Source organism: Diabrotica virgifera, chromosome 1, assembly GCF_917563875.1.
Source record: "Diabrotica virgifera virgifera chromosome 1, PGI_DIABVI_V3a".
Lineage (NCBI taxonomy): Eukaryota > Metazoa > Arthropoda > Insecta > Coleoptera > Chrysomelidae > Diabrotica > Diabrotica virgifera.
In genome coordinates this window covers 314,988,243-315,011,678 of record NC_065443.1, presented here as the reverse complement: position 1 = coordinate 315,011,678, position 23,436 = coordinate 314,988,243, and the positions used below count along the sequence as shown (strand labels likewise).

General features: G+C 32.8%; 1 protein-coding gene and 1 long non-coding RNA gene across 2 annotated transcripts in view; one reads left to right on the top strand and one right to left on the bottom strand.

Annotated features, from left to right (window-relative positions):
* LOC126886395 (vascular endothelial growth factor receptor 1-like) overlaps nt 1–13,997 on the top strand; it is a 29,806-nt gene extending 15,809 nt beyond the window's left edge. The window contains exons 9-10 of the mRNA XM_050653317.1: nt 4,455–4,662; nt 9,047–13,997. Coding sequence (XP_050509274.1) covers nt 4,455–4,662; nt 9,047–9,423 — 585 coding nt within the window. The 3' untranslated portion in view covers nt 9,424–13,997. The remainder of the gene's footprint in view (nt 1–4,454; nt 4,663–9,046) is intronic.
* Nucleotides 13,998–14,247: 250 nt separating this feature from the next.
* Nucleotides 14,248–22,323, bottom strand: LOC126886387 (uncharacterized). The gene is made up of 2 exons (XR_007698590.1): nt 18,752–22,323; nt 14,248–17,927 (listed from the first exon to the last, which is right to left on the bottom strand). It is a non-coding gene; the product is annotated as an uncharacterized LOC126886387 (long non-coding RNA).
* Nucleotides 22,324–23,436: the final 1,113 nt, after the last annotated feature.

The following is a 23,436-nucleotide window of genomic DNA, read 5'->3' as shown; positions in this document are numbered from 1 at the left end:
TTAATACTACAACTAGATAAGTTCTATTCCCATTCCATACAATGTATACTACAACTAGGTAACTCAAAATTTTGCGATTTTGAAGTATCTACCATTTTCGATATAATTTTTCACGCTCTTTTTAATGTCGCAAAATTTCGAGTTACCCAGTTGTAGTATTATGTGGACGATATATGAACAACCGAAAATATATTTTCTTGCATCTTTATTTCTTTACTTTCTGTTTCTGGTATTCTCCTGTATATTTCTTCCGTATAGTGTAGTGTATCTTAATTGCTAAGGCTGTGGTCTCCAATAAATGCCGTAGATTACGTACAGCGTCAAGCAAGAGGTTGTTTACAGCCTTTGTCAGTCACCGGCAACTTCACGTCTTTTTCTTCTTCTTCTAGGCTAATAGCCCTCTATCGACCACGTTTGGAAATAGGGCTCTTCCAACTCACAATAGGTCTCTATCTAGAGCTACATATTTCAAATTTGTTTTGGCTACTGTTTTAATATCATCAACCCATCTCATTTGTGGTCTTCCTCTCGGTCGGTTACTTTCGTAGGTTTCCAGTGTTATATTGTTCCATTCCAACGTTGGCCTTTTTGTCTAGCAATGTGGCCTGCGAAGCTCCATTTAAGTTTGTCAATTTTTGTTACCATGTCCTTTCCGTAGTAAAGCAACTTCACGTAGTCAATACGAAACAAAGGCCACGATTATCAATAAACATCGTAGGTAGCATCCAGAGTCGGATGTGGTAACCAATAAATTCCGTAGTTTGGTTACAGCGTTTGTCGGTCGTCGGCAACAACATTTAGATCGTTTTCATTATCAGTCAAGGGCGATATTTCAAGTTATTGATGAGCAGCTCGTCTTGTTCTTTTTTATTGCTTGTTTTACTCATTTCGCTAGGTTAAAACATGTACCAGCCGTACATTGCAAAACACTCAACGTAAAAGGTACGTAATATTAATAAATTGTTAATTCAGACTACAAATGCAATACTTAAAATTTGTCGAATTCTTGGTTTTATTGGAACAACAAAGCGATGTTCATCAAGTCAATATTTTCGTTAGTTGATCCAATGTATTACGTTTAGTAAATGGATGAATATCTATTTATTAATATTACGAACACTGTTCACTGAGTCAACGAACACTATTCATTGTCATAACAGTGTTATTTCTCCTAACAAAATCCGTTTATTTCTACAATTATTTCCGTTTTTTCTTACAATTAATTCCGATCATTCACACAATAATTTACGGTTATTCTTACAAGCAATTCTATTCATCCCCCCTACATTCAGTTTCGTTAATTCCTACTATGATCGTATTTTATAGTGATAATTACTGAATGCATTAGCTCAATGTATGATACTAATTGATTAATAATAATTTTGCAAATTCCCCTTTTTTGTCCTAAACCTAATATACTTTACACTATGTGATTTCTCATATGATTTCACTTAAAGTGCTGGAAAAAGTGTTTCCTCATTATTAACTTATTTATTTTTAGTACATAAGCAAAACTCTTTGACAGGTCAATTTTTAAAATAAGCAAAGTATGTTATAACATCAATGTTTCGAAGTTTACGCGATCCCTCTTCAGGTGACAGCCACAACTTTGGTTTTTTTAAATGGGAAAGTACATCATGTGACAGCCCATTTAAAAGTGTTTGAAATAGTGATTCCAAAAATGTATAACACTTTAAACCTTTTGGAGAGCACAGGTGCAAAATTTCGATCGAATTCTTTTTAAACGCATTCATTTTTTTTTGGAATCCTGAGAAAAATAATAAGTATTTTTGGCAAATTTAAACGCAGAATAAAAGACTACATTATTACCTAGGGCCGAAAGTCCCTTAGAATAAACAAAAAGTTTCTTTTCAATGGTATATTTAAAATTAAACATCATACTAAATTTTCTCTTTTTCACCCCTGTGACTTATTAAAATAATCATTATAGAAGTTTTTAGGGACTTCAGACCCTCAATAATACTGTAATATTTTATTCTGCGTTTAAATTTTTCAAAAACACTAATTAGTTTTCTCAATATTCGTAAAAAAATGAATACGATAATAGAAACACGAAAACGTCCTTCCAGTACGGACTACAATTGGAAACGAAATGAAATTATTCGGCACTTCGGCAGAGGTAACAGCATTGTTTAACAAAGAACGATAATGAAAATCCGTTACATTTCAAACGGTCAAGCAAAACATTTATTGTTTCAACAACTTCGTTTATTAAATTAATGATGTTACCATGATGTTAAATATTGTTACCATGAACGCATCGGTCGTGGGTAAGTAAACGCAGTAGTAGATTGTGTAATGCATTCGTGGTCACAAAAGTCAGTTTACATCTATGGAATAATCACATATTACTCTATATTAACATTTGTACATTGTTTTAATGAAATCTGTACGTTGTGACGATAAACTAAGGTAATTGCTTATCATCTACGAAATCAAAAAAGTGCTTTGCTGACAGAATTACCATTATTTATTAAATATACGAAACTAACTTATTGTCTGAATAAATTGAGTGTTATTTATTAATGTACTCCAGTTATTTTCACAATTATTGCTCAATCATTGTGAAAATAACCAAATAGGTACATTGATCAATGTCTAAAAGTTCGTTGAATCAAAAAATTAAATTGTTGTTACAACGAAATACTATTCAATAATCACTGTTAATTAATATTACACACCAAATTTTTTTGAGTGTGCTCGAAAATAACCAATGAGGTGGCTTCCAACATTTGAAGTCGCTCATAGCAGACATACACTGCGTTAGACATCCAATAGAGAGCGTATCTATTATTTATTGCATAAAGCATACATACGCAACCTACTGCGTGACAGTGTAGGCAGCTTACGGCGTTTATTGGTGACCACCGCCTTGAAGCCGTGTACAACAGTTTGATGCTACGTTCTGAGTACGATATCAGACCGTAACTATTATTTATTGTATTAATCATACAGACGCGACCGACGGCGTGACTCCTTACGCGACTTACGGCATTTATTGGAGACCACAGCCTAAACCATTTTCAAAACTGACGCCCATGCAACCATATAACGTTTACAAAACGTTGAAAAGGCGTCATAATTATCACCAAACCACGTCAGTTTGTCACGTTTTTCGACGTCGAAAGTCACGAGAATATGTCCCACTAAGACTGACGTCATTTTTATCACGTTTTAAATAGGTGATATAAAAAACGTAGTTTTTATGTCGTTTTTAGATTATTTTTCATTCTGTGGTTTTAAAAATACACAATAATAATTATTCGTAAGGGTATTGTTGGTATTGCAATTTTTCATTTAACTGTTTTAAATTTAGCTTATAGGCTAAGGTATACTTACTGTGTCAAACTGAAACAACATATAAACTAATAAATAATTTATTAACAAATTAATTTAATTAAACTCGATAGCACATATAACAGAAAATATTCACTAGTAATACCACTAGAGGTCAAATTATTTCCGGAAATTTTTTTGAGATCATGAATATTTTGAAAATTTCCCGAGTCGCAGACGAGGGAAATTTTCTAAAAATATTCATGATCAAAAAAAAATTTCCGGATATTAATTTGACTTCGCGTGGTATTCGGTAAGAAAATTCCACACCAAATTTGCATTTGAAAATCCAAAGCTGCATGAACAGATTAATAGCGCGCCATAGCTTTGTCAGCAATTATTTAGGCTTTCAAATTCGTAATTTCTACTCATTGTAGTTGCATGGGAATACCATTTCAAGATAGAAAATAGTATATTCTTCAATTTTACATAAGTTTTGAGTAACTACAAGTGATAGAAAATGAATCAAAACTAAATTATGTAAACAAATAAAAACCAGTCGTGTCAAAAATGTTCTGTTATTGTAAACGTCAAAAAATGTCCACTATAATTCGCTGTTGGGTATCCCACGAGCAAAAAATTTCCGATAAAATACCTCCGTTGCCATGGTGATCTGTCAAAATAACGTATTTTGATTGGTTCAAAATTACAGGTGTGGAATTTTCACCAAAACAAAACACATAACCTCAAATAGTTTTGAAGAAGAACTATTGTATTAAAGTAACTCACTACTCACTTTCTTCAACTAGATATCCAATTGAAAAGTCCTTTTTTACCACACAAAGCACGTAAACAATAAATGAAAAATTTCTTATGACAATTTAACCTCATAAACGTCAATATACAATTTATTAGCATTAACCCGTTAAGCTTCTCCCATTTTTGTGACGTCAGACTTGGGCTGTCAGAAATGAAAACGTATTTTTAAACGTTTTTTTACGCCATTAATCTTACGTATTTAAAATCACCTACAAAAGACGTTTATACGACGTAATGTTCAAACACGTGTATATATTCAACCAAAAGCTGACGTTTCCTCGACATTATTGACGTCACTTGGTTGCCTGAGCGGTTGATATTAAGTTATATTTTTGCAGCATTACATCGATCTCAACGACCCGTATCTTGCAATAAACGCTAAGATGTTAGAGGGCCAAAACGATTATCTTTCCATGGTGAGCTCTCCTAGCTTTGACGTAATTGCCAGTCCACATTACGTCAACGATATAACGACGCAACAATCATCTGATGAAGGTTACATGAGTATGAAACCCAGCACAATTTTCAGTCCAAGAAAAATAGAGGGTATGTTGTAAATAATTATTTGTATGACCATCGTTGTGTATGATTAATAATATTTATGACATTATTCACTCTATATACAAGGTGTTTGGTAACTATGGACCATTAAAATTTAATAAAAAAAAATAAAAATCTAATGAAAAATTTTTGTCCTGTTTAAAGGACCAGGTATTGGTATTTGACCATGGCTTAACCTTAGACTCCTGAAATTAAAATATGTCGATTTAAGCTAACTTACTTACGAAAGAAGTATGTATAAGTACGAAATTTGATAATAACCCAAATAAAGGGTGTCAAAGTTAAACTTTTATTTTATTTATTCTTAAATATTTCCTGGCAGGTATGGAATAATAACACGAAATTTGGTAAGCGGGAATTTTTGGGACGTGAAAACCAAATATGATGTATTTCCAAGAGGGCGCCACATAACTTTTTGACACGCTCATTTAATACGTTACAAATTTTTTATTGGTCACTCTACGTAGTTTTTGAATAAAAAAAAATACCAATTGAACAAGCAGGATTCAGGCCTCAACGAAGCACCACTGACCAAGTGCTCTCTATAACTACCTACATAGAGGCAGGTTACCAAAGAAAACTGAAGACGTCTGTGGCATTCATCGATTTATCGGCTGCATATGACACGGTTTGGAAAGATGGCCTCATCTATAAGCTCCTGAAAATAATCCCCTGCAAAGCAACCGCCCGACTCATAAATACTATGCTGAGCAGTAGAAACTTTCGTGTAACCATGGGAACTACAGTGAGCAAACAGAGAACGCTTAACAACGGCCTCCCCCAGGGCTCCGTACTTGCACCGCTGCTATTTAGTATGTATATAGCTGATATGCCCCCTACCAGATCTAAAAAATTTGGATATGCAGACGACTGGGCACTTGCAACTCAAAACTCCTTAATACAAAACTCCGAGGCAATCCTAACGGAAGATCTGGAACGCCTGGTTAAGTACTTTAAACAATGGAGACTTAAACCTAACCCCAAAAAAACCGAGGTTAGCTGTTTTCACCTGAACAACAATATGGCCCACACAAAACTTAAAGTGTACATTGATAACCAACTGCTCACGCACAACTATAATCCCAAGTACCTCGGCGTCACCCTGGACAGAACACTCTCCTTTAAGAAACATCTTGAGAACACCGCAGCAAAGCTGAGAACCCGTAACAACATCATACAGAAGCTTTGCGGGACTACATGGGGTTCAACAGCAAGTACACTTCGGTGTTCAGCCCTTGGACTAGTATACTCCGCAGCTGAATACTGCTCCCCTGTTTGGCTGAACAGCGTTCACACAAAAATTATAGATACTCAGCTCAATGTCGCCATGCGTCTCATATCTGGAACGATCAAGTCTACACCTGTGGAGTGGCTTCCACTACTGAGCCACATACCTCCACCTAACCTTCGTCGTCAGCATGCTCTGCTTAGAGAATTCCAAAAGCTGCTTAACAACCCGCAGTTACCTATACACACATATGTCGCCGACGCTAACTCACATCGATTGTGCTCCAGAAAACCTCCGACTAGAGATGCAATAAACTTGAGTTCCAACAATTTCCAAATGAACTCCCAGTGGAAGAACATGCAGAGCGACAGACCGAACCTAATAATGAGAAACACACCATGCATCACAGAAACTCCACCAGGTTTTGACCTCCCCCGAAAATCATGGTCAACTCTTAACAGGATAAGAACGGGTCATGGAGTCTGCGCAGATTCCCTTTATAAATGGAAAATGAGAACCTCTGCTGAGTGCGACTGCGGCGCCGAGAAACAGACCATCCAGCGATCCAGCATATGATTGCCGAATGCCCTCGGAGGAAGTATGATGGAGATCCTCTGGACTTCGCCTCTGCAACACCAGCGTCGATTGAATATATTAATACATTAGATGTTAGACTATAACATATGTGTGATAATGTTGTGTATCAAATTGCCATACGCTAAATAAAATAAATTTTGAATAAAAACGTAAACTTTTATTCCTCTATTACTTAAAAAAGGTATATTACATTCATCTCGCTAAACTCAACCGTCTTCGAGATAAACGCATTTTAAATCAGCAATGCAAAATAGTTTTTTGCATAATGTCATTTAGTCCAAGTAATGAAGCTTAAAATAGGACAAAACCTCGCAATTTTTACAGAATGGATCGATTTGCTTGAAAATTTGAGGATAAGTAGTGGATAGTTCAAGGATCAAAATCTATATGAGGCCGAAAGGCGCTTTTACCATGGGGGTGGTTGCCACCCCATTTGAGGGGTGGAAATTTTTTATTATATTTTAATTGCAAAAGTTGGTAAAAACGTTCATTCTAAGCAAAAAACGTTCTATACATTTATTTGCTAAAATTGATAGTTTTCAATTTATTCGCTATCGAAAGTGTTAGTTTTATATCGAAAATATCAATGTTTTTAATGAGTTTTCTGCTAATAACCCCAAAAGTTTTCGTTTTTTCAAAACAACTTTATGTAACAAAAATGTACCTTTATAAAAAATAAACAAAACCGTTTTTTTAAATTTTCTTAAAGATCAATAGTAATCGAGCTATACTTTATTATATGTTGGCTCTTCTTCGTCAAATGCTAAATATTCTAGTTTCAAAGTCAAAAGACGGGAAAACTATGCAATTTTCGAGGATAACTTATTCGAACTAATATAAAGTACTTAAAAATATCTATCCTGAAATTTAAAAGAAGTCTCTAGCTCAAAAATTAAGTGACTTATAATGAAAAGAACGTCAGTCCCCATTTTTTTCAGCGAAAAAGTGATCACAAGCAACCCCAAATCACCACTCTAATTAAAATTAGTCATTAACCTTGTTTGGTATTTTTTATTCATGTATTTTTAATAGGTTATAGAAGTTACATCGGCTTAGAATGATTAGTTTTTAAAAAAAATGGAGTTAAAAATGAATAACGAATTTTTGTAGTTTGGAAAAAATGCCTTTTTCTTCAGAATAGCAAGATTAGCATCAGAGATACGAAAAAGTGTTTAATATGAAATTGTAGCTTTTTTAATTCCCAATAACACAGTTTACAAAAATATTTTCTACGGTAAAAATTGAGTGAGCTATTGACAATTAAAGCTTGTAATAACATGCAAAAACCACCTTTACCATCCCTCTAAAAGTCACCTCTTTTTGCGACTGAGGATTACAAAAAGATTTAGTATTAATTGACTTATATATCTTGTAAAAGCCTACAAAATTGTTTTTTACAAAACTTTCTAAGATAAAAAATAAAAAAGTTACGGTTAAAAATCAATATATATTTTTGAAAAAAAAAAAAAGGAGAAATCCAATTGGAAACATAATAATGTAAGTTAGCGGTATTTTTAGTCATTGGGCTTGTTCATTTATATTTATTTATATATTATTGATAGATTCTAGAAGTTTTGCTGGCTTAGAATGATTAGTTTTAAAAAAACTGGAGTTAAAAGCAATTAAGGAATTTTTGTAGTTTGGTAAAAAATGCCGATTTCTTTAGAATAGAAAGATTAGCATCAGAGATACGAAAAAATGTTTCCATATAAAATTGTAGGTTACTTAATTCCCAAGAACTTGGTTTGAAAAAAATTTTTCTACGGCAAAAACTGAGTGTATTGTAAATTAGTAGATATCGAAAAACATTGATTTTTTCTATACAAAACTAACACTATCGTTAGCGAATAAATCGAAAACTATTCATTTTATCAAAAAAATGTATAGAACATTTTTTGCTTAGAATGAACGTTTTTATCAACTTTTCCGGTCAAAATATTATTAAAAATTTCCACCCCCGAGATGGGGTGGCAACCGCCCCCATGATAAAAGCGCCTTTCGGCATCATATAGATTTTGATCCTTGGACTATCCACTACTTATTCTAAAATTTTCAAGCAAATCGATCCATTCTGTAAAAATTGCGAGGTGAAAAGCTTGAGTTCCTGGCCTAATTGTATGTAGTAACATCCGAAAAATAAACTTCAAACCATAATAAGTTTCAAAAATGTATCGCAAATTCCGTCAAATGGAATTTGCGATGCAATGATAGTAATAATGAGAACTTACACAATTATTATGGTTTCAAGTTTATTGAGTGGGGAATAAAAATTTTAGACGTATTAAATGAGCGCTGAAAGGCGTATGTGGCGCCATCTGTAATACATCATTTTTAGTGACAAATTTAAATTTATCGTCCCAAAAAACCCCCGTTTATCCGCTTACCAAATTTCGGTTATTATCAACTTTCGTACTAAAATAAGTTAGCTTAAATCGGCCTATTATAAGCTCAAGAACCTAAGGTTAAGCTATGGCCCATTCGTTGTCAAACACCCTGTACATGTATTTTAATAGTATCTAATTTTTTCTCGTTTCTTTTTGCCAGAAGAAGTGTTCAAGTTCACGGTATCCAATAGAAAAGATCTGACTTCCGAAGAAGTCAAGGGTCAGGAAGCTTTACCGATGCTTTGTGTGATCTCAGAAACAGACACGGAAACCCCTCTAAATAACCCCAGCACCTCCTCAGACCCCAACAGCATCTCAAATCCGATGTACCACCTCCCACCGACTATACCAAACAACGGTACTTACGGCCAAACAGAAATTGTCAAATCGGCCGATAATTACGTCAGCATGCAGGGGAGTAAGAATCTTATTAAGGATAGAAGCGCCCAGGAGATAAAAACTGTAATGGACGAGAAGAAGGAGTCACATCCGTATGTCAACGATGAGCTACAAGGCTTGACTTGTATTAGAGTTTAAGTCAAATGATAGTACAATTTGATACTTATTTAAGTTACTATAGACTGTTGTTTAAGTTTAAGTAAAGGGATACCTAGTATACACTCGGACAAAAATATTGCATAATATGCATATTGTGCATGTGGAATGAAATTTTTTGTGCTGTTAACCTTAGCCCACCTGTATGATTCTTCTTACAGTTCCCTCTCCTAGCGGAGGTTGGATATCATAATGGCTATGGTCACTTTGTAGGCTGCTGCTCTGAACAGTTGTAATTAACTACAGTTAAGCCATTCTCTAAGGTTCCTCAGCCAGAAGATGTGTCTTCTTCCTATGCTTCTTTTTCCTTGGATCCTTCCTTGCATAATATTTCTCAGCAACTCATATTTTTCTCCTCTGGTAATGTGACCCAAATATTCAAGTTTTCTAGTTTTTATACTGTTCATAATTTCTAACTCCTTATTTCGTAGCACTTTAACATTGGTAATCCTTTGAACCCACTGACTTTTCAATATTCTTCTGTAACACCACGTTTCGAACGCTTCTATTTTTCTTATGTGTTGTCTCTTCAATGTCCAAATTACCATTCGGTATAGTAATATAGAGAATATGTAGCATATTAGAGCCCTTAATCTGTGAGGCAACTGAAGGTCTTTGTTTGTAAGCAGTGTCTTCATTTTTATAAATGCTTGCCTTGCAGTTTCAATTCGGACTTTAATTTCTTTGCTTTGGTCATTTTTGTCATCAACCCAGGTTCCCAGATATTTGTATGTCTTTGCCTTTTCTATTTGGGTTTGCTCTATCATTAACCTTTCATTTCTATGTTGTGTTTTTGAGACAATCATAAATTTAATTTTTTTCTTGTTTATTTTTAGTCCTGTATGATAGGAAGAGAATTTCTTCTCCAAATGGGATGTTTTAAAGTATGACTCATATAAATGCTATAATCGGATTTAAATCTGATCTGAGCTTTATGCTGGCCATTATAATTTTTAAAGTGAATCTCATCAAAGTAAGAAGTCTTCACTTTGCTAGCGACATGAAGACGTGAACACCAATATATTATATCCAATATGGCTTTCAAATGGCAAAACATGATATTTTAAAATGTTTTCAATGGACATATCAGTTGGAATTTGCCTAACCACCTCCACGCGTTCCGTATGACCTTTCAAAACAATACCGCTCCGTAGCACTATGTCGCCACCACCAAAACTAACGCTCTGTATGAGGTTACAACTGACACACTGTTCTCCAACTCTTCTGTAGACAAAGTTTTGTAAATCTTGCTCTCCTATGATGAACGCTATGCCACGTATGTAACCTCATACAGAGTGTTAATTTTAGGGGTGGCGGCATAGTGCTATGGAGTGGTATTTCCTAGAAATAGACCAGGACGCATCTGTAAAAATATTAGTACATTGGATGTCGAGAGGTGACTCATATTTTTTTGCAGGAATTTCTTGAAAATAAGTCATATTTGCGTTATCCTCCCACTCAAAAAGGCCCTGAACATTGTTTAAATAATCAAAATGTCGAAAAAATTAAGGAAAAATTCGATTTTTTCTTCGTTTTTTGATTATAACTTTAAAAGTATTTATTTTCGAGAAAGTTTGTACTAATATAAAAGTTGCGTAATTAAATTTGCTACAAACAGGATTAGTTAAAAAATTTTTAAATTGTCATCCTTGTTGCAAAATAGCAATATTTGCTAAAACACCATAAAAAAAACAAGTATTCGCATTTTACATTTATTTTTCAACCATTTATGCTACACTTAGGGCCTTCATATTTCACCCAGAAAAACTTTATGATATAGTAAAACAATACTATAAATTTCATTAGGATCGGATTAATAGATTTTGCAAAATAAATTTTGCAATCCAGCTTTCGCAAAAAAATTAATTTTCTCAAAATGTTGCAGGACTGAAAAGTAAAGCAGACAGCAAGTAGTTGAATTTTTTTTACATATAGAAGAATACCGTACTTTTTATTTACAATTTGCAAATTTAAAATGGGTTAACTACCACGGAGTCAGGAATTTTTTTAAATAAACATTAATTTTTGGTGCTACGCGCAGGGCAGCGGATACGTTTGCTCTTATTGGGCTTTCCAATGACCTTGGATATCGATTGATAAATTTTAATTTTTAGTACATTTCGATAAAAATAAATAAAATTATTTATTGCAAAATAAAAACACATATTCTGTCCTTAGAAATAACACTTTTTTTAGCAAATACTTTCTTTGTTCGTATGTTTTAATTTAGAGAATAAAAGTTTACTATTTTGAAACATATGCAATTGTTTAAACAATATTTCACAAACAATAATCAAATTAGTTTGATTTTTGTGGAATTAAAATATTAAAATACAACAAAATATAGAGTAAGAAAATAATATACTAGATACAGATTAGAAGAAATTTTGGTGGAAATCAACTTGTGTGAATCGAGCACCGCTGTCCTGCGCGTAGCACCAAAAATTAATCTTTATAAAAAATTCCTGACGCCGTGGTAGTTAACCGATTTCAATTTTGCAAACTGAAAATGAAAGGTACAGTATTCTTATACATGTAAAAAAAATTTAACTTGCTATCTGCTTTATTTTCAGTCTTGCGACATTTTGAAAAAATGATTTATTTTTTTTGCGAAAGCTGAATTGCAAAATTTATTTTGCCAAATCTGTTAAACTGAATGAAATTTACAGTATTGTTTTACTATATAACAAAGTTTTTCCAGGTAAAATATGAAGGTCCTAAGTATAGTATAATTGATTGAAAAACGTAAAATGCGAATATTTGTTTTTTATGGTTTTTTCGCAGTTATTACTATTTTGCCACAAGGGTGACAATTTTTAAAAATTTTTGGCCAGTGCTATATTGTTGGAAATTTAATTACGCAACTTTTATGTCAGTGCAACTTTTCTCTGAAGTAAATACATTTAAAGTTATAATCAAAAAACGAAGAAAAAAAATCGAATTTTTCCTTTATTTTTTGACATTTTGATTATTTAAACAATGTTCCGGACCTTTTTGAGTGGGAGGATAACTCAATTATTATTATATGAGTTAATTACAAGCAATTTCTGCAAAAAATATGAGTCACCTCTCAACGTCCATCTCAAAACAGATGAGCCCTGGACTAAAAGGAGATGCCGAACTTGTGGATTTGATTGGGTGAATGACAGGTGATAAGTACATTTAAAACTTTTTAAAAGATCATATTTTGCCATTTGCCAGCCATTTTGGATTAACAAATTCGTGTTAATGCACCATGACGCAGGTCTTCATCTCGTTAGAATAGTGAATACTTACCTTGATGAGATTCAATCTAAAAATTATATTGGCCACCATATAGCCCATATCAAATTTAAATCCGATTATACCATTTATATGACACTTTAAAACATCACATTCGGAAAAGAATCTCTATTTCCATAACACTGAAAAGTTTTATTTCACACGTTAATTTCAAAATATGCAATATTTTTGTCCGTGAGTTTATAATTTGATACCTACTTAAGTTAATTTAAACTGTTTTTTAAGTTTAACACGTTGATGGACAGTGCGGCAAATGTATAAGCAAGTATTGTGATACTTTATGTATTTTGCAAAGTAGAATAGGAAAATTGTTGAATTTCTTTTATCGCTTATAGTTTATGGAATCAATAAGTTTTTTAATATTTTTAGTAAATATGTGAACGACGAACATGGACATCGTGTCACATACATAAATATAATGTGCATCTGTAGATGTAATGTGACATTTTTGACACCGATTATTTGTCACAACTTGTTATTTTAAAAATGCCGTCTATATACGTTGTGTGACATTACATCAATGGAAATTAGATGTCTATAGACGTTCTGTCCGTCAACGTGTTAAGTTAAGGGAGAGTAAAATGTTGATACCTACTTAAGTTATTCTAAACTGTAGTTTAAGTTTAAGTAAGGTGATAATATAATTTGAGACCTACTTTAGTTAAGTAATTACTTAATGACTATTTAATAACTTAAGTTACTATAAACTATAGTAAATCCTTTATGTTGATTAGAATAGAAAGAATATGAGAGGGACTGCAAAAGCTGCAAGTCTGGACCAATATTAAATTTTAAACAAAATAATTACATATCTTATTTTTTGTTTGGTCACTTCTATATCTTTTTTACATAAAATTTGTAAGTTTACGTCGTTAAGACATCAGTCGACTTCTACTATTTAGAGCAACATTATAAATCTCTCTGAAAAATATCTCATAATTTATTGAGACACAAGATAATACAAGACAATAAATATTACAAAACAATGTCATCAAACTAAATAATCTTTTATTTTTAGCATGTTTTCTTAGCAGAAACTAAACACATTATTATTAATTCTAGTATTATAATAAATTTTAATTTTTATTTATGCTGAGTAACGATACAGTATTAAAGATCCAAATAGTGCCAAAGACGTAATACCAGATATTTATCATATACCTAAGTATAAGTTTAATTTTGCATATATGATTTTATTAGTTTTTAAGTAAAGTTTTCATATATGCTTAATATGTTTGTTTTAATCAATAAATAAAATTATATAATGCAAACGACACATGTATTAATTTTTTCATTAAGTAACGGCACATTTTTCTTCCTGGTTCTTGAAGGAGGTTCATCAAGGAGGATCAATTTGAAAACGGTACCAATTAAAAAAACAAAGATTTTTTTGTTAATTTTAATAATACTTTAGTTACAACTGCAATAATAAGTGATTTCTAATATTTTTCACAAATAAACTTATTAATAACAATAAAAATTGATACAAAAATTTACAGAAATGTACATTGAACGATTTCCAAGCTTAGATTAACGAAGACGAAAGATATAACGTTCAGGCAAGAAACAGATGCGCAAAGGCTGCCAAATATTCCAAGTTGGGACAAGTGGGTGGGAGGGGTGACAGGTACGTATTCAGGAAAATTTTGGAATAATAAAATACCGGCGATTTAATTATTAAATGATTTACTTAAAACAACTTAAACTTAATATAATACTTAAACTTAATATAATATGAGTACTTATACGTTATTATTTAAAGTATAATATATTATATAATACGTTATTATTTAAAGTATAATATAGAATTTGCAAGTGTTTCAGATATTACCGATAGGTATATATGTATGTATTGTAAACTTTTTTTCAAGAGAGGAATGCATTTACGCACACCCTAGCGTCTAGTATTTTGCTCTAAGGTAGTGTGGGACTCGATACTTGAGAAGCTAATTTTCATAACCCTACATGTCCACATTGGCTATTTTTTCAGGAGAGTAAAAAAACCGATTCACCTATATTATTTCACCACAACATATTTATGTAATATAATTATAATTCAGTATTGGTTTATGAGCTAAGAAAACTACTTACTTGTGTAGAAAGTGGTATAACAAAATAAAAATTTGATATAAAAGTTGTTAGATGTGGGATTATGCATGAAACACATGTCACATGTGGGGTTATGAACATAACAGGTTTGGATATGTGGTGTTTTGATCAAATCAATTTACTATAGTTTAGCATAACGGGACCTCCGACGTTGAACGTTTTTTGTTATTATGAACCTACCAACTAATTGGTCCTGAAAAAGTTTTTCGGGTTTCGAATAAAGAGTCTTCGGAAATGCACGGGCATCACTAAGCCGAACTACACAACATTTAAAAACTTTATCTTTATGTAAGCAACCTATGAACACACAACCACCAGCAGGAGCAGCGTATCTCTTTTCCTTACGAAGTTAACGCTTTGGAACTGTCTTTTGTCTTTTTCGTGATCCAGAACTTACTCTTCCAACTAATACTAATTCACTATCTAAATTACCTTCATTTAAACTCATAATTTTACTCAATTAAGCACAAACCAACATTAAATTATAACCTTCCTCTGAAACTAACCTAAGATTGTGTACTGTCAACAATAACAATCAAATCAAAACCATGTATTTAAGTCACGTGATTGGAATACTTACTTCTCTATGGATGAATAGAAAATGTGGGGTTTTGCTATAACCGTCAAATATCAGATGTGGGGTTTTGCTTTAAACACCTACTTTTAAATTAATATTACAACTGGAAATATGGGTTTTTGATCAGCAATAAACATGACAGGCAATGCGTTTTAAAATAAGGAATTAGAAACATCTCTCCTCTAAAAAAAAATATTTTTGGACATGTGGGGTTATGAAAATTAGCTCCTCACTTGTAATACCCACTAAACCTCTCTATCTTATGTTTCACATCCGGAACTCTTTTAGGCCCTAGGCGAACGAAACGTGGTGATATTAGCAACCAGAAAATAATGTTAATTTGTTAAACTGTATCCTCTTACTGACAGTCTTATCTAATAAAATTTTATAATAATGGTGTATTCTAATATTGATGTAGGTTAACACAATCATTTTAACTAAATTAGAAAAATGTGACGTTAAAAAGTTTTACTCGGAGAAATGGATCTTGTTATCCTCATAAAGTTTTTTATCTAAAAGATTATAAAATACTTCGTTATTTACAACGGTTAAAAATGTTGTAAAATTTTTTCTGCAGTGCTACAAATTAAAATAACATCAGCTGAGGGGTAAGGCATTGCATTCCATTTATCTTTCTGATTAATAAATCAAATCAAAAAATCATTTCTGTCTCCACACAGGCTCTCAATACAGTCCTCGCATTTTAACTGGGCTGAAATTCTACGCACAACGTAGCCGGAAATGTGTGTTATTACTTCTTTTTTATATTCCGAAACATATATACAAGATATAATTTCAGACAGATCATTGCTCTCGTCCAATGCGTCATCAACTTCATCTACTATTCTCTCCTTGCTACACGATTTATTTATGATTTCACCAGGCTTCATAATTGATATCTATCATTTCCAAAGGAATACAATTGCCCATAAATGAATCTCTTAGTTCAAGATGCAGGATCAAAATGGTCACTTTAAGTAAAATTGAATATAAATCCCCAATTTTTATACCATTTATGATTTATAGTATGTATTGAAAGAATCAGAAATGCAATTCGACGCTAATTTATTTAAAATGTATTTTGCTAGTATTAAAATGTATAAGTCCGGTTCTGAAGTACAGCGTCCAACACTTCCCCTCGATACAAATATGGCCAGGAATGACTACAATATTACAAATAAAATATTTTAAACTTACCTAAATAGGTTAGCTGGCTTTTTATCTTTCACACAATTTGCAACTTGAATGATAAATACAGTTATTGATTATATACTGTGGCATTTTATAAAATAAAGTCACTAACACAGTCGAAAACTTAATTTTCAAAATCACACAATTTAACATAAAAAAATTTAAACCAGAGAACAAGTTATTGCCGGCGGACAGTGCTGGAGGGGATATACTCCGTCTGCTGTTTTGATTGGCAGGACAAAGGAGTGGGGATTAAGGGGAAACGGACAGGCTGCGCACTAGTCGATGTTATATCTACCGGTTTTGTTAATCTAAGTTTCCAAGTAACTATACACACAATAGTCAAAGAAGAGGGTTAAAAGTGCAAATTGAATCTCAAATATTTCTTATCAATCAAGTTAAATTTGGTATTTAAAGATTATAGGTGTATACAATGAACTAATCCTTGGTTTTTGTATCAGTAAAAAGTCCCGGTGCTAGGAAATAGGTGTCCGCCTGCAAAACTAGCATAGGCGACGTTCGGTTTTTTAAATTAGTATTTTGAATTACACCAGCAGAAAAAAAGCTCATTTTGGCGCTTCCAAGCAGAGACGCTTGCCTGCAGGATATCCCTTACAGGCCCGTTATCGCCGGCCCTGTAAAAATATTTAGAATAACGAGTAATTGATTAGAGTGGCGGTACTTAAAAATATATCATCCCATCTGTTTAACCGTACTGTTTAATGAGGTGGCTTAAAGAAGACGGAACTTGTTTCTTGCTAATTGATTATTAAGTATCCAAAATTTATATGAAGTATCCGGCTTCATGATTCATTAAAGAATTGTTTAGATAATTAGTCAAGAGAGCCAAGAACTAAAATTCGAATTGTTATCCTCTGATGTCTTTTAAGATGTAAATATAAACACAGAGTGATAAATTAGTCGACAAGAGGATTTATACCCTAACAACACAAAACATTCCAGGAATTTACTGTCAAAGTTCTATTAATGTTCTATTAATGTTTCCAAGACATTCAAGGAACATTCGGTAAACATCTGATTAAATTATTAGTGGAATGTTACCACAAGTCATTCTATGAACATCCTACCAATGCCTATGTTTTAAGAGAGCCCATTTACTATTCAATTTGCGTTCACTTTTAAATTTGCCGCGCGTGTCTAAAAATTTCTGGAAAATGGAAATTAGTGGCTTTTTTGCTGTCCTGTCTGTTAGTTTTGCTCTGCTCTGGCTGGATCTCTTTTGTTTAAACAATTATGTAAGTATCATAAAATCCGTTTTCAATTTTCTTTATTCTTTATGAAACGAATTATTTATGCATATTATTACCTGTAAAGGTGGTTTAGTTTCTAAACCACCTAAGATATGCAGACGATGTAGTAGTCATAGCATCAAGTTTTGAAGAACTACAAACCATGCTAGCTGAACTAGCAAATGAATACGAACAAATAGGTCTAAAAATGAATTTTGCCAAAACAAAAACAATGACAAACACACAAGACAATAGAAACGTAATACTAAACGACACCACAATAGAAGCGGTTAATGATTATATATATTTGGGACAGATTATAAAACTAAATAAGGAAAACCAAACAGCGGAGGTAAAAAGAAGGGTCAGATAAGCCTGGGCAGGATTTGGAAAATTAAAATGGGTCCTAAAGAATAAAAAAATACAACAATACTTAAAAACAAGAGTGTTTGACCGGTGCATACTCCCAATTCTCACATACGCATGCCAAACATGGACCTTGACCAAGGCAAACATGGATAAAATAATAAAGACACAAAGAGCCATGGAGAGAGCAATGTTAGGAGTAAAATTGACAGACAAAAAGCAAAACAACTGGGTCAGAAATAGAACAAAAGTCAAAGACGCAGGCCAACATATAACCAGGCTAAAGTGGAGCTTCGCAGGTCATAACGCTAGACAAACGGACAATAGGTGGAATAGCACGATACAACAATGGAGACCATGGACAGGAAAGAGAGCAAGAACACGACCCCAGATGAGATGGGGAGACGACATTAAAAAGATAGGAGGAACGCACTGGAAACAGAAAGCACTAAACAGAAGCGAATGGAGGAAACTGGGGGAAGCCTATGTTCAGAATTGGATGAATTAAAGGGCAAAAGAAGAAGAAGCAGATTACCTGTAAATAGTACCTATTTCTTTTGATTTTTAATTGTAAAGAATAGAAAAATTACCATTCATTTTAATTTTTTTAGAATCAGCTGAAAGTGGTCTACAAAAAAACCAGATATAACCAAAAAAAGATATAAAAAGTGTATTGGCTAGTTGGAAGAAACTCCACATTGTCGATGCATAATAAGTTTACTTTATCAACAAATATTAAGACCTGTATGGACCAAGTAATATAAAAATTAAACAAAGAATCAAGAACAAAATACTGAGATATATTGTAGATGCTCCTTGGTATGTAACAGTGATCTCCATAAGAACCTAGGAATGGAACCTGGATATAATCATCAAGAAGATGGCAGGAAATCACGAGCAACAACTTCATAAGTACGAGAAAAGCAGAGCATAGTGCTTGTGTGCCTGTGTATGTTAGAATAGTGCAGGATCTTGTTAGATTAGATAAGAGACGCTATGGGGTAAGCTCTTCATTTTAAGGAACAGTAGTAATTTAAGTTAAATTAAAATTGCTCATTGGTCAGTTATGACCAGATTGTAATTGTAATGTACAATTCAATACAATGAATCATTATCGTAGTGATGATTATGGGAAAAAATATATGACAAGATTTTGTGCAATAGAAATGTTTATATTTATCAAGGATGTTTTATTTGGTATGGCCACATATACTTCTGGTATATCGTCGGTGATGTGACAATACCTCCTATCTGCTTTTTCATGAATTTTGTAGGAGACGAAAAACCATTTTTATTGTCATCTCCTGTTTTCACATGTAAATTTTGACATGTTTTGTAGTAAATAGATAGTTGAATTTACTACAAAACATGTCAAAAAATATCATATGAAAACAGGAGGTGACTGTAAAAAAAGTTTTTAGTCTCTCTTACAAAACTCACGAAAAAACAAATCGGAGGTATTATGTCACATCAGCGACTATATCCAGGGAATGTCTAAAAAATATGCTGTGAATGTCCAAAGAACATTCGTAGACATTCATGGAATGTTCCAATAAGATATTCAGGGAATGTTTAAAATGCTGACAGATGACTTTCCTGGGACATTTAGGGAATGTTCTTGTGCTTTTGAGGACATTCCTGGAATGTTTTCAATGTCCTGTGTGTACATTCTAGGAACATACATGAAATGTTTGGTGTTATTAGGGTAACTGCATCCACGACCTATCGTTCACCGGGATAACAATCTCTAGCGAACTAGTTCCTTTCATACCCACAAAAGTGAATATAAACAAAATGAAAGTAACGATGATTCAGATTTGATTATAGAACAGGGCCTCCACTGTGTGGTTATACGTATTTCGGCTTTAACTTAGCCTCATCGGATCACTTGTGCAGAGGCACTGAAGTTGAATCAAATATTTTCGTCTCTTCGGTGTAATTATTAAAATACCTACCAAAGATAATAATTTTTACTAATTACATCGAAGAGATGAAAAGATTTAATTCCAGTTCAGTGTCTCTACACAGGTACTGAGAAGAGAAGGGAAGAGAGAATTTGATAAGAAATATACAATATTCGTTGCACTAATCTAACATAGAAAATGATAACTGAGTAGTTATTCGAAATTCTTAAGTGATTTAACAGTAATCTTAATTGTTTTTCGTTAATATATAGGGTGTCCCAACATCTGATCGAAAAACTGAAAGATACGTGTTCAATATTGTTCAAAATCTATCGAATTATACTAAACAACCACCCCCCTCCACTCCGCCCCTTGGAGATGTGGTGGGGGTAACTTAAAATCTTAAATAGGAATTAAAATTTTTTATTGCAGATTTAGATTTCTTACGTAAAAATAAGTAACATTTTAATTAAGACATATTTTCGAATTGTGGATAAATGGCGCTATAATCGGAAAAAACGATTTATCCTGATACACTAAGTAAATTATAGAAACGGTCTAATATCTCGAGAAATACACTTCCAAATAAAGAAACCGAAAAACATGTTTTCAATATTTTTCAAAAACCTATCGAATAACACTAAACACGACCCACCCGCTCCATCCATGGAGGTGGGGTGGGGGTAATTTTAAAATCTTAAATACGAACCTCGGTTTTTTATTGTAGATATGGATTCCTCATAAAAAATAAGGAATATTTATTCGAGGCATTTTTTAGAATTGACGGTAGATGGCGCTGTAATTGAAAAAATACCATTTATTAGCGCCATTTTTCAACGAATTTAAAAAATGTCTCGAATAAATGTTACTTACTTTTTCATGGGGTATTCAAATCTGCAATAAAAAATGGGGGTTTCTATTTAAGACTTTAAGTTATCCCCCACCATACCTCCAGGGGGTGAAGTGGGGTCGTGTTTAGAGTCATTCGATAGGCTTTTGAAAAATATTATAGACGTGTTTTTTTGGTTTGTCCTTTGGGAGTATATTTCTTGAGATATTAGACCATTTCTATAATTTACCTAGGTTATTTCAGGATATATATGTCTTTTCGATTGTAGCGCCATCTATCAACAATTCGAAAAAATGTCCGGAATAGCAGTTACTTATTTTTATGTAAGAAATCCGAACCTGCAATAAAAAATGTGGGTTCCTATTTAGGATTTTAAAATTACCCCCACCCCACTTAAAGGGTGTGGTGGGGGGTGTCGTGTTTGGTGTCATTCGATAGATTTTTGAAAATTATTGAAAACTTACTTTAAGTTTTTTGATGCGATGTATATTTCGCGAGATATTCGACCGTCCCGCTAATTTTTGGGACACCATATGTATTATAATATAGTCGGCAATTGTGGAAATAGACTTGGTAGGTAGGTACTATGTTTAGACTTAAATGACGAAAATGTAAATGTTAGAAATTTCGAATAATTACAGATTGCTTCTTTGATAAGTTACAATTTTTTGGTAACACAATATTATATAACATTATAAAGGAAGACTAGATAAATAAGAAATGTTTTATACAAAGCTATTTTATTACGCATATTTAAAAATATCCAACACATGATAATCTTTTAATAATTATCTTGTAAGAAATAGAGGATATAGCTTATATAAAACCAAATTCTTCTGTCAATCAGAGGTTGAAAGATAGCAAAAGATTTTGGAAAAGTTCTAGTCAACTAGATTTACACAAATTTCTGTCTTTCTTTCCAATACTCCTTCCACATACCTTTCCTTGTATTATTTACCTGATCTTTTTATGTCAGTGGCATCTCATTACATAAATATCACTGTCTTACTTTTATTGTGTTTATACACCAATGTTCTTACTTTGTCTATCTCCAAAAATACTTCCGTGTTTGTTTTTTTTGTGCGTTCATGCTATACTAAGCATCGTTTTGTATCATCACATTTCAAATAACTAACTTATTTACGTATTTTTGCAACTTTTTGTCTTTTAAGTCCATATTATGTATATGTTATAGTCAAAGCCCGAATTTCAGGCACTCCTAGGATTGACTAGGCAATCCTCAGATCTGACTGACGGTCTTAGTCAAAGCCCGAAATAAATTACAGTTTCGGCCTTTGACTAGTCAAACCTAGGAGAGACTAAGTTGATCAGGCAAAGGTCGAAATTTAATTTTATGAAATCGGGGTTTGACTAGTCAAACCCCGATCAGCTATTAAAATGTCGTAATTTGTTAGATTAGGTTTAATAAAACGTCATTTTTTAATTTTAATGTTTATTATTTTTATATTGTCGGAATGAAAATAAAAAAATTGTGTGTATTCTCACATATCGAGGCATTATGGCATTTAGAGTTGCACAATGCGTTAGACATTTTACACTTACATAATTTTGAAGAGCATTTCTCATTTCACTTTATAGAGCATTTTATAAAGCCTTTTCCACCAAATTTAGAATATTTTGTACCAACTTTTCTTAGAGGCAGCTTAACGTCTGGAACATCTTCGAAATTAAGGAAATTCTCTCTGCATTCTCTTATTTGATTTCTTGAAAAAAGTGTGTTTATTGTTCCGTATTTCGTACCAACTCTATGTAAACCGTTCGTTGTTTTACCTTGTATGTTACCCAAAATATTTCGAGCATCTCCTTTGGCTCTATTAAAGCTGGGGATAGGTATTGTCACAGTTTTTTAAATAATTAGAATTTATTTACACCATAACAAATGAGAAAATTATTTAACATTAAATATTTAAAAATATTAAATTTTTTACACAGAATAAAAATATTTTGAGGGAATATATTCCACAGAATTGTATGAGTTTAGTATACACTCCCAACATTTCCAATAATCCTTCTTTTTTTAATGAAACCAACTCTATTTGAGCTGTTAATATTGTGAGGTAGGAAATTTTGTGTTGTACGTTTCCTACTCTGAATCTGTCAAAATGTGTCTGAATTGAGCGAACGGAGTTTGATTATTATTTACACGTAATTTGATCAGTGGCGGATCCAAGACGGTCATGGCCCCCCAGACGAAAATAAATAAATATCAATTTAATAATCTTAAAAAAAGAAAAACCGAGAGCCGTCAAACAAAAAAAAATTTAGGCCCATCCAAAAAATACTTGAAAACCCACTTACTTATGCTAGGGGTGGTAAGACTAAGTGACCTTGCATCAGAGACAAGTATTTAAATCTCCCTCAAGATCCATGACCCCCCCCCCCCCCCCAATTTCTGAATCCGCCACTGAATTTGATTTCACCAATTATATGGTCAAACCTCAAACC